The 12,129-nt window shown below is 37.1% G+C and overlaps 3 protein-coding genes across 5 annotated transcripts; 1 reads left to right on the forward strand and 2 right to left on the reverse strand.

The window, feature by feature from the left end:
* Positions 1–1,554: 1,554 nt before the first annotated feature.
* LOC131005956 (syntaxin-81-like) lies at positions 1,555–4,501 on the reverse strand. 3 transcript variants are annotated; one of them, XM_057933081.1, is made up of 8 exons: positions 4,349–4,501; positions 3,912–4,028; positions 3,612–3,695; positions 3,418–3,522; positions 2,545–2,688; positions 2,142–2,408; positions 1,918–2,049; positions 1,555–1,815 (listed from the first exon to the last, which is right to left on the reverse strand). In XM_057933081.1, exons 2-8 carry the CDS (start codon positions 3,987–3,989, stop codon positions 1,672–1,674), a joined length of 954 nt encoding a protein of 317 aa, XP_057789064.1. In that variant the 5' UTR covers positions 3,990–4,028; positions 4,349–4,501; the 3' UTR covers positions 1,555–1,671. The 3 variants fall into 3 exon arrangements, with proteins under 3 accessions (XP_057789064.1, XP_057789066.1, XP_057789065.1); XM_057933083.1 differs by lacking the exon at positions 4,349–4,501 and adding an exon at positions 4,161–4,348; XM_057933082.1 differs by lacking the exon at positions 4,349–4,501 and adding an exon at positions 4,151–4,342.
* Positions 4,502–4,590: 89 nt separating this feature from the next.
* Positions 4,591–6,949, forward strand: LOC131006033 (uncharacterized). Its single transcript, XM_057933192.1, has 3 exons — positions 4,591–4,741; positions 5,659–5,931; positions 6,640–6,949. The coding sequence occupies exon 2, from the start codon at positions 5,661–5,663 to the stop codon at positions 5,892–5,894; it is 234 nt and encodes a 77-aa protein (XP_057789175.1). The 5' UTR covers positions 4,591–4,741; positions 5,659–5,660; the 3' UTR covers positions 5,895–5,931; positions 6,640–6,949.
* Positions 6,950–7,902: 953 nt separating this feature from the next.
* On the reverse strand, positions 7,903–10,980 carry LOC131005902 (proline transporter 2-like). Its single transcript, XM_057933022.1, has 8 exons — positions 10,634–10,980; positions 10,350–10,533; positions 9,495–9,719; positions 9,303–9,397; positions 9,024–9,213; positions 8,776–8,897; positions 8,492–8,707; positions 7,903–8,419 (listed from the first exon to the last, which is right to left on the reverse strand). Exons 1-8 carry the CDS (start codon positions 10,685–10,687, stop codon positions 8,042–8,044), a joined length of 1,464 nt encoding a protein of 487 aa, XP_057789005.1. The 5' UTR covers positions 10,688–10,980; the 3' UTR covers positions 7,903–8,041.
* Positions 10,981–12,129: the final 1,149 nt, after the last annotated feature.

Below are 12,129 nucleotides of genomic sequence, written 5' to 3' on the forward strand. Positions count from 1 at the left end.
ACCTATATCCTGACCCAAATTATATAAATAATATTATTATGGGTGCGGGGCAATTAAGTTGTATGGTTACAACTTATTGTACCCAAGTTTTTGTAAAAGTAAAATTGAGGATTCCATCCCGTGTGCTAGCTGTAAGAAAAACGCATAGTTCCAGCAAAATATTTCTAACGAATATGATTCTTTTTAGCAACTTTAATTATTCCAGTGGAAAAATTTTGTTAGAAAATTCCAATGAAGAATTCTACGAATGCATTTTTCTATTTGAATTTTTGTTATTTATATGAAAAGAAATTTGCTGGAAAATTCCAATGAAAAGCTTTTAACTAATACTCTCTCTCTCTCAAGTCCCACAATTTTTAGCACACGAATGAAGAAGAAAATACAAAATTGATTAAAAATAGTAGGATCTACATTAATTTTTAAAAAAATTAATTTTTATCATTTATGAAACAAGTCACCTATAATGAGACAATCTAAAATGAAATATATGTCATTTTTAATGGACATAGAAAATATAACTTTTATTATTATCTTTATATAATGAATTGAGTTATGGATCAAGTATTGGGCTGGATTCCAAATCAGATCCAAGCCAGGATTGGTTTGGACCGAACCCGATCTCAGCATCCATATCTATTACTAATATATAAAAGCACGTGTGTTGATCGTTTAGTTTAGTGATAGTGTGGTTAATGTCCCAACTCCCAAAACTAGAGATTTCGGGTTCGAGTCCTAAATCATAAGAGAAACAACAACAATTTCTAAAAAATTCAGCCGCAATCTAAAGAGCATGATGTCAATTAATTGATGCTCGTCTAGCATTTTCACCGTAAAAAATAAAAGAATTGAATGAGGTCAATCTTCGGTCCGACTTATGCAAAAGTTTATGAACACAATAGAAATTTTCTTCCAATAATAATACATATTGATTTTTTTTTGGTTTATTTGAAAAAGATGCTGCTTTTCTTAATTATTAAATCTTTTTTTTTTAGATTTTTTTTTTCTTAATTGAGAAAGAAGATAACTTCTTGAATCTACAATCTGCTTCTTTTTCTCTTCTTAACTGAGAAAGAAGATGAAAACTTGAATAAAAGATGACTTCCGTAATGCAATCGCATCCCATGACGCAAAATCACATCCCAAATTGCATTTTAATTCACTTTTTGAGCTGAAGAATTGTTTACAAATGCATTCAACTAGTTTTTTATTTGAATTTGCAAGTGGTAATGCACATATACACTATCATTGGTACAAAATGTTCACATTTGAAAATTAATTATATACATGCAGTAATACGCTAACGGGAAGGCATTTGATCATTTATGAAATGATAATCACATTTACTCTAAACAAAATCACTTTAATTTATTATTGGAAGTTTTCTTTTTTTTCTTCTTTCTTTGTTTTGGAAAAGAGGATCAATGACAATTCGACATTTCCCCTATGATGACTCGAACTCAAGATCTAATGATTTGAGGGAAAAAAATATTTTACAAACTGAATTGCGCTTCATCCATGAAACTTTTCACCCATCTTGGACTTGAACCAGAGACCTCACCTGTAAACTGATCTGTCTTTGCAATTTTAAAATTCTTTAATTTTCGTATAACATGCATAATCAATACTCTGTCGACTATCCGCTCAAAAAAAAAACAAAACAAAAAAAACCTATCAACTATACCAATCAAGAAACAGAACTGAAAAGGTAAGAACAAATAAAAAGAGTAAAAGAAATGTTCTGCTACTGCTATTCCTTTGTATGGCTTGTGATAGCTCCTTATTACCAAGCTCCACATTATGCGTAGCCTCAACTGCCTGTTAATCCAAGAATCAAAGGAATAAAATTTTTTTATAAATCTTTCACATCATTGGGCATAGATCCTCTATCAACTGAAATTTGGATCAAGTAACACTGACCTGCTCATACAAAAATTCTATCTGTTGGGCCTGTTGCAAAACATGAGTAGACATGAGGTGGTTCAGTGCAGACATTTCCACCATCTTCGTCTCAGTATCTCGAACAGCGTCTAACATGCTGGCCAACTCTACCTGCATCATCATCGCACCAACTCTCAGTAACTATGGCTTGAACAACTTAAGCCATAAATACACAAACTTCTGCTAGTCGCCAGTTGATTTACCTGAAGGGCACGTGTCTCATCATCTAACTGCTGTTTCTGGAACCTAATCGGCTCTGCTTGAACATCATCTGTCCGCCTGACATCCGAATTGTTTACTTCGCTGGGCTCAGTATATCCGGAAGTCGAGCTCTCTGTGACGGCAGTGGGGTTGCTCTGCTTTACTTTTCTTCTGGGTGTCGCCCGGTTGATAGCATCTCGGAAACGCACAGCTCGGAGCTGATCAAATTGTGAAGTTACTGAATGAAGTTTTTCACTTAAGATCAATACCTGAAATTGTACAGAAACATAGTTCTACTGAGCAAAAGGTCACATAGAGCAAATGACAATACATTAAGCTTCTATAGAATAACTTTCACTGAGCAATCTGATTGATGTCAAAACAATGCAGATATATGATGTATACCACTCCATGTTTATGAGCTATGGTATCGGCATTCAAATTGTCGCTCCTTAAACCAAGCCATCCCTTTGAATTTGCTTCCTCGTCATTTATGCGATTCTTGAGAACATCAATTTGCTCTTTGCAGGCTTTGATGAAAACTGTAACCTGCAAAATGGAGATTTTGTCTATGTTGGTAATCCCGCGAAGTTTTGTTTACAGAAAACCTCTAAGTCAGAGAAACTAATCAAAATTCAAAAACAAAGTAAACAAAGACTCCAATTAAAAATTGACAAGAAACCGCCCATGGGACAGTAAACACGTCAACAATCCAAATAAAGTATGTTCCAGACATGAAACAATTGTGGATTTTAAAGAAGAAAGGCCACGAGGTGCTTAAGAGATTGAATGCTATTTAAGACTAGTTCAGTTGAAATGAAACAAAGGTCAGGTAAGATGCCTCCACCACCAACAATTTCTAGCAGAAAGTGTATTCTTTAAAAGAAATCCAAAAATACAAAATGGAAACTCAGGAATAAATTGGCAGATATCCACGACTCACTTAGTTAAAACTCTATGATATCCTATATAATATATCATAAATGCAATCGATAAAAAATTATAAATGACATCAATGCATGAAAGGCACCACACTGCATAATCAGAATATGTCTGCCATTGATTCTTCCAAATTAACAACCCAATACTAATGTCTTCTCTATGATTAATTCAAGAAAGCATGAACCTAAACACAAATCATAAACAGTCTTTATAAAAGTCAAAACAGGACCCAGAAGGAAGAATTCATGGGAGATCTACACAGAAAATTAGTACTTTAAATAGACAGGTAATCGCGCATTTGTCTTATAAAGGAGGGGAATAATGAAGATATCTCACCTCATGCTCAATGCCATCTCTCTCTTGTTCAGTAATACGGTGCACATCTATGTAATCTTTCTTATGCTTCAACAGGAACTGCTCTAAAGCTCTAATACTTTCAAGCTGGCAAATCAACTCAGAAAAGTTACACATCTTCACAAATCAACTCAACACAATACTGCTTCCCCAGCTATGAAAAAGGAAATATTTACCGTTGTTAGTGCAGCTTTGGTGAAAGATGATCTTTCCAAAGATTTATGCATGATAAAAGACGCCATTATAGTCGCAATTTTGGACTGCCAAACAAATCACAGATCAAAAAGAGATACAGCCACAATGTCCAGAAATCACAATTAACCATCAAGATGATAGAAACTCAACATAAAAGGTTTGCAAACAATGCATACAGATTCCAATGCACTTGTAAAAATGCTCTAGGAATTGAAAAATCTAGAACAATCCTGCATACCAAGACGAAATGCAAATTAATAAAATACAGAAAGGGGAAGCACCTCATCGTATCCCAAATTCAGCGCAGCTCGGCGTGCAGCATCCTTCAAATCCTCAGTTCTATCTCTAACTTTTGCCATGCCTTCAAATTCTATTTAGCTGGGGTGGAGTAACCTTCTCTACAGAAGCGGAAAAGTTTGAGAATGAAGCCGTTAGATTTGATCGTCGACATAAACAAGAAAACTACGAGAATAGCTAGACAAATATCAAGAAAATCAAAACAATTTAAGTCGATCAATACTCAAACCCACTGAGACGAAAAACAGCTACAGTCTGCAGATTCACAATTAACGCTACAAATATTCCGAATCCGTAAAAAATTTCGGTAAAATCGCATTAAAGTTGGCGATTTCTCAACAGACAGCAATCTACGCAGCTGAATACACACATCCAAAAGCTAAAAGAAACGAGGTTTTTCAAATGGGAGAGAGAACTAGACCTCAAAACCGCACTTCTAGACAAGAAAACGATTTGGTAAGAGATGAGTAACTTCTCAATCAAGCATGAGTAAAATTGTTTTTTTTCTTCTTCCTAAACAAAATTTATTATGAAAAATTAGGGCTTGAAATTGGGAAAAATGTACTTACTCGACTCAAAACTTAAAAGAAGAAAACTAATAAAATATGAATTTAAAATAATAAATAATACTAAAAATCCTTTTCTTTTTCCTTTTTCTTTTTGAGTGAAAATGAAAACGAAGTTAAAAGCCGTTGTTCCTGGCGACCTCAATCAAGACTTCTCCACCAGCACCGATCTGCATATTTTTCTTAGTTTTGTGATCAATCCCCAATTTTTTCTTCTCGAACCCTTTAACTCTATGCTGTTTTTCTCGGTAAGATGTTCTTTCTTCTCTCCCATCTGCAAACGTATTCGAAGATTGCCCATTTAGATGTATGACTAGAATTTTAATTGCAAATTATTGAACTCTTTTGTTACGGAACGCACTTATAAATTCGTATTGTATTTCGGTTTTAGGGCTCGCCTCCTGTGCTAATTTCCTTTGTTTATCTTCTGATTGCGGAGTAGTATATCTGTATATGCAGATTCAAGTGATGGGATAAATGTTAATATTTCACTTGAACAAACTAAGGAAAAGAATTTGATCAAAACTCTACTCAATGTGACTGGAATTCTGCAAATTTATTAATTTCTGTTCCTCTTGGTCGTGGGTTCATCTTATTTTCTAAATTTCTGAATTGAGCTACCATAAATTCAGATCTCGACTTTATTTGATAGACTGTAATACCTGCTTGTGATGCTTAGATCATGTAGTGCATGCAGACTAGAATGTATGACTGCCTTTTATGCATAAAAGATCTGTTCTCTTAGTTTTTATATTTCCTTTAATCAGCATTGCTTCTGCTTAGATTGCTCTTCGATATTAATAAAACGTTTTAGTCAATGATATAATGCATGTTTGTAATGACAGTTGTTCTTTATGTTAAGGGATGAGGGTCGAAATTTGTTAAGTTCCGTCCTGAAACAGTTTCGCGGCTATAGATGTATCTTACCATTGAACATAGGAGATTTTGTTGGATCTTTTAAAGAGGACTAGATATGTTTTTATGTTTCTTGCTGTAATTAGGATGTTACTTTGGTTGGTAAGCTGGAATAGGGTTGTAGATTGTCCTTATAAACATGTCGTCATTGTCGTATATAGCTGTTTCTATAACCATCAATCAGTTGAAGAAAGTCTGTCTTTGCCACAAAAAGTTTAGGAAAGAAATTCTGAATTGCTATATGATGTAGGAATGGGGTTGTGGACACTTCTAGAAGGCTGCCTGCTTCTTGCAAACGCCCTGGCCATATTAAATGAAGATCGGTTCCTTGCCCCTAGAGGATGGAGCTTCCAGGAGTATTCTGGGATTAAGAGAAACTCGTTCAAGGGACAGATACTTGGTCTTATCTACGCAACTCAGTACTTGAGAGTGCCCCTTATACTTCTAAATTTGCTCTGCGTCATTGTGAAGATGGTATCAGGGTGATGCTTGTGACCCTTTCTGAAAGGGATTGTTTTAATTGGTAAGTAGGCTTTATCTCAATTTTTTAATGTACTAATATATGTTTGACAGTGGGAGAAAAGTCAATGAAGAAACTAGGATGCATGCCAATAAGTTGCAATTTCGTGTATTTCTACTTGCTGATTAGAATATGCTTGCTTTACTTCTGGAAGTTTATATTTTCATTTTGACCAACTATTCATTCTAGACGTGGTGTTAACTCTTTGCTTATCACTCTCTCTCGCTCTCCCTCTCTGTGGCACACACTTGCACACATGACTTAAAAGTGGAGGTTATGCACTTTCCTGCTCCAAAAACTTGAGAGAATTGAGCCTCATGATTAGGGTTGTAAAGATAATTCATATGGGCTATTGTATTGTATTTATAAAAGAAAGTTGACTGTTGGACTTCATACTAAAAAAAAACCAAAATATTGTACTTCTGAGAAAGAAATAACACAAAAAGAAAAACCCTTATATAAAATTATGGAAATAGACCCAGAGTCTTGGGTATTTGGATTTGAGATGTTGGCTGCAGGAGTGGAAGATGTTGAAGTACTGGTAAACTTTTTTGTTTATGATTGATCATTAATAGACATATCTCTTAGTCTTCTTCCACTAACGCTACTTGTCTGGTTAATTCGTTTAATGTTGGACATATTTATGCTTGTTGTAGTATATTTGTTGAGGGCTTACCACACTGAAAGGGAACTTATTTTCTCTTATATCAGATATAGGTCAGGGGCATAACGGTTATGTACGCTTCTTTCAAGTAGACGTTTCTCTGAAGATCAGGACAATCTGTTTGAAACAGGATGTTGAATCTTACTATATTTTCCTTGAGAATGTGTTCTAGAAACTTATTATTGTCTCACAATCGTAGAACTTCCTCGAGCTGTTGTATTTGGTATCGAAGAATTTGCTAGTTTGATAATGTTTTAACCATCACCAAATATTTCCTGGCAGAACGCACTTGTGTTGGGTACAAGATGGAATTTTTCGAGCAAACTTATATTTAAGATGTTTATGGTTTTCCTCTTACCTTTTAATTGGTTAATCTCACTGCTATATTTTTGGCTTGTATCGAAATATTCGGTCTTCTGAATTGATTCCTAGTTTTTATCTTTTAGTAACTGTTTTGTGCAACTGTGTTTTCTATTAACAAACTTCTTCGGTTTTGTTAATTTAGCCTAAAATATATAGAGGGTGTGCTTGGTTGGAACTGTAGAGTATAGACCTCTCTCCCTTTTTTTTTTGTTAATTTTAGCCAATATTCTTGTTTTAAATCAATTCTCTGTACACTTTCTTGATTTATTGTGATGGGAAAGTGACTTTGTCCAACTTTAGAAAAACTGAATTTTCTATACTTTTCAAACTTAGTACTTAAGAAAATGATGTGTTTAGACTTGAAGAGTATAAGCTTCTCTTTAGTTAATTCTAACAAATATTTGTCGACTTTTGGGTCAAATTCCTAAAAAATAATACTCCCTCCGTCCCGGCCAAGACGCTACATTTGCTTTTCGGCACGGGATTTAAGGAGTTGTAGATTTATGTTTTAAGTGTGTAATAATAAAGTGATAAAGTGATAAAGAGAAGATAATAAAGTGATAAAGTACGAGAGATAATGTAATAAAGAAATACTTAAGTTAATTAAGTGTTTAAAATTCCTTATTTTTGCCAAATATAGAAATGTAACATCTTCGTTGGGACGGCCTGAAAAGGAATATGTAGCATATTGGGCGGGACGGAGGGAGTAATAAAATAGAAAAAGATTTGAATATAATATCAAATTAAGAATATGGGAGATGGGTGTCTTTGAAATTGAAGGGTATAGCCTCTCTTTTAGTTCAATATTTAGCAAATGTCTATCTTGCTTTTCTAGCCTTTCTTGATTCATTGTCCAAGTAGCTATCTTTGTCTAAAGGAGTTAGTGGGTCTCTCTCTCTCTCTCTCAAAGGAACTCAAAACCTCAAAATTCAAGCAAACCAAGCATGTGTAATGAACTAATACACTTAAATTATTATTTCATCTTAACAGTTAACACAAAAGAAAAAAAGGCAAACACCACTAGCAAAGCTTGAATCAGATCACAGATCCCCTTCAACACAAAAACTAGAGGGGAAAATCAAGAGATTATAAATCAGCAAAAACGTCGTAAGTACTCGAATGTACAGCGATGAGTCTCACGGCAGCAACTGCAGCTGCACCGGACATGCATCCAAACAGGACGACGTTGGCCCAATGCCACTTCTTCTGCAGAAAGCTAAGCTTGTTCTTCTTCGCGATGAGATACATGTGGTTTGCAAGGATGAAGGTGAGCGGGAACGTGCTCACAGCCCCCGTTAGGCTCATGAAATCTCCCAAAAACGGCAGCAACGCAGAGACCAACGAGGTGACAGCTAAGTAGCCCCCTCGCACGAGGATTCTGAAAGACAGATTGCGTACAGCCAGCGCGCTCCCCTTGATGCCGAACCTTGTATCCAAATACTCGTACATCGGGCTTGCAAATATCTAGAAACGAGAAGACGTTAAAACACAACTTTCACTAGGAAGGTTTTGACAGAGTGGTGGTTCTTTACTTACATGCAGAGCAATGACTGTTTGCAAGAAAGCTGAGATGTTAGCAAAAGTCTTCACCCAGATTGGGCCGCTGACGTTGTTGAGCAAGTAGGACGACGTTTTGGATCCATAAGCCCAGTATCCCATGAAGGTGACAGCATACATCGGCAGAACCCCAACTGTGAACTGGAAATACAGAGCCTTCATCATGTTTGGAACGACGGGTGGTCTCACCGTGGCCTGTGTCGAGATGAAACAGTCAGTAAAGCGATAAGAACTGTAACGACTACCACAACTCGCGTATCTACCTGTATTTCTGGAAGCATTCCGGTGTTGAAGGCGAAAACCAGATTTGCTGCTGCACCTATAGTTGAGAAAATCTTGCCTGCTTTTGTTCCAGGAATGTTGTAATCTGCTGCAGTGTCAACGCCTACCAAAATGAGCTAAAACATTAACACAAGAAGCTGCAGAAATGATGTGATCAATCAATAAAGTCCATGTTTGAAATGAGCATTGAAACAGACAGAAAACAGAAAGAAAAGGCAGCAAACCACACCATCTTTGAGCGCCAGTGTGAAACCTACAACGATGTATACAAGGCTGAAGAAGGTAGAGAACGCCAGCCAAATACGCAACGCTGATAAATGAGGTATGCAAATGGCAAAGATAGCACACACAATCCCAGCTATGGCAATAAAATACGGGAGCTTCATATCATTGTCGTCTCTAAAAAGAACATACACAGCCTGCACGTACGATGCAACACCACAATCAGCCATAGCTTTCAAGTCTTCAAAATCAAGAAGATTGGTGGAAACAAACACAGGTACATTACCTTAAGGGCGCTTCCGGCTAAAATAATATATCCGACATTGATCATAAACAGATTCACATACTGGAGTCCCCATGTAAGAGCATAAGCTTTTTTACCTGCACCACCAAAGCATCATCACTTAGTGTAACAAGATTTCAAAGTGATAATGCAACTATAATATAGATTTAAGCAATTTCCCACATCTCTGCTTACCATAAATAAATCCTGCAAGGTCTCTATACCTAATGTGCCTCTTCCCTCCAAATTCATGAAGCTTGGCAACTAAAGAATTCGCGTACAAAGATATCGCGGTTGCTAGAATAAGTCCAATCACGCCGCCAGTCCAGCCCAACGGAACCATGATGGTGCCAGAGTATCCTAGCACGTAGGCGCTGTTTATCCCCGTTGTGAGAACGAATCCAACTTGAAACCAGGAATCTACGTCGACATCAAACATGAAATAAGCCTAAATACTCCAATAAAGTGAAGAAATAACAGATGGTAGAATTCCCACATCACTTTACTCTAAATTGAATATAAACTTTAGTTGGAAGTTAGAAACCTCTTCTTGGTTTTTCCAATAATTAGGATGCTTGTTATTATATACTTTTCCATTCTCTAACAAGATAATGTTTTTGAGAAAGCAATTGATATAGCATGAAAACTGCAAACACACACAAACTGATGAGGCTGTGAAGGCTAAACAACAAATTAACTGAATCAAGAATTCAAAAATTTGACAATTTTAAACATGTTTTTTTCCCATCTCTCAATCATAATTCATTACCATAAAGATTAAAAAAAAAAAATTAATACCCCTAACGAATCATAGCATTAATTACTTTTAATTCACCTAATAATACAAATATGGCAAGTTCAGCCCAACACCAAAATCCAAAAGAAATCAAACAGAAAAAGCTAAACAACCAAATCCAACCACCCTCCAAAACAAACACACACACACACACTCAAGCACAAAAACACAAACTAAATAAAAACAAAAAAAAGATGGCATAAAACCAAAACCCAAAACTAAAATTAGCTAAAAATCAAGAAATGAAATAGAACCGTGGCTAATCTGGTGCGCAGTTTCCGGAATTGCAACATCCAAATGATAATCGGAGTGGACTTTTCCATCAGACCCGACGACGCCGTTTCCTTCAGGAGCCTCCATTTCCATTGGCAGCAGCAGCAACCGCGTCGCCTCCTCCTCCAACGCCGCCGCGCTCACTTCCTCTCCGCCGCTATCTCGCTATACACCACCAGCTATGCACCCTTCAATATAAAGAATTCAAGAAAAAATCCCCAACACACACAAAACACACAATGACCGTGTGTGGGAAAGCGCTCACGAATTCGGAGAGCACAAATGGCTGCGGGATTCCTCTGATTGGGGGCTCGTCCATATATAGCCAGCAGCGTCTCGGGATCTTCCAAGCGGCTGAGATATTTGGCAATCGTAGTTTTTTGTATGCGTTGACTGCAGCGCCGCTTCCAGCCGTTCGATGCTGCTCGGCCGTGGATTTGACTGTATCGACGGCGGTGATCTCGCCACGTCGGATTCCTGGTTTCCTCGGTGGCGTGTGGGAAGTGGGAGTGGGTCCCACTTTTGCCGGTTTTTTCAATTTTTTGGCCTTTTCGGAGGAAAGGTGAAAATGGAAACACTGCCGTTTTTGTATCTTTCTATATAATGTTTTTACTGCCAATTCCGTCCATTATAAATCCTGGACAAATATTAAGATATTAGTAAATCTAGAAATATTTCTGCATGCATATTAGATTTTGTTAGTTTTAGACGTACCACGAAGCTCGAGCAGCATTCCTTTTTAATTTATTCCACTAAATTTGAGCATTTTTCTTACTATATGGCAAAAAAATTTTCCTTCATTCATATTTTCACTTTTTCACCTACCACACTTAACAATAAATAAATAAATAAAACTCGTGTAGAAAAAAAAAATTGCTCAAGTTTCGCATGATAGAAGGAGTATTAAATACTCCCTTCGTCCCACTAGAACAAGATAAATGAGACAATTCAAAAAGGGAAATAGGACAAGATCAATGGGACGGGCTCGGGGACTAATAATTTGCATGAGATATTTCGATATTATTGATTTTCTTGATTATTTGAAATTAAATTTTACTAAAAATTTACTATTCTCAGATCGATTGGTGTTGCTACACGTGCTGCTCCTCCTCCGGATTTCATCGACGTGCACTGGTGGCCTCCAGCGTCCCCTTGGATCAAAGTTAACACGGACGGCTCTGCGATGGGTGCTCCGGGAAATATTGCGGCTGGTGGAGTCTTCCGAGATAACTTTAATTGGGTACGTGGTTGTTATCATTATAAGGGTGGCGTTGGTTTTGCCTTTGAAGCGGAGCTTCTTGCGGTTATCAGAGCCATTTTCATTGCTCATGATCGGGGATGGCTTCATTTATGGGTTGAGTCTGATTTTATGTACATTGTGCATCTGCTTGGGGAGCGTTCTACTGCGGTGCCTTGGCGTTTCATCGCGTTATGGCGTAAGGTTATTTGTCTCCTTCCTGCGTTTAAGCTTCAGTTTTCTCACATTTATCGGGAAGGAAACAAAGCTGCTGATATTATGGCTAACTATAGTAGAGATGAAGGCTGGTGGCCTTATGCCATTGAGGAGATTAAGGAAGCTGTGAGGCTTGATATGGCAACTCACAGTCATACTCGTATGCGATGATGGCTTGCGTTGGCGGTTGTTTGTGGGAATGTTCCATATGGTCTTTTTCAGTTTTCTGGTGCGCTAGATACTGGGCCATATGGAGTCGGATTCCGCTGGTTGCGTCGTGTTTTAGACAGCGACAGGAGTTTTCTGGC

Source organism: Salvia miltiorrhiza, chromosome 1 (assembly GCF_028751815.1).
Source record: "Salvia miltiorrhiza cultivar Shanhuang (shh) chromosome 1, IMPLAD_Smil_shh, whole genome shotgun sequence".
Taxonomy (NCBI): Eukaryota; Viridiplantae; Streptophyta; class Magnoliopsida; order Lamiales; family Lamiaceae; genus Salvia; species Salvia miltiorrhiza.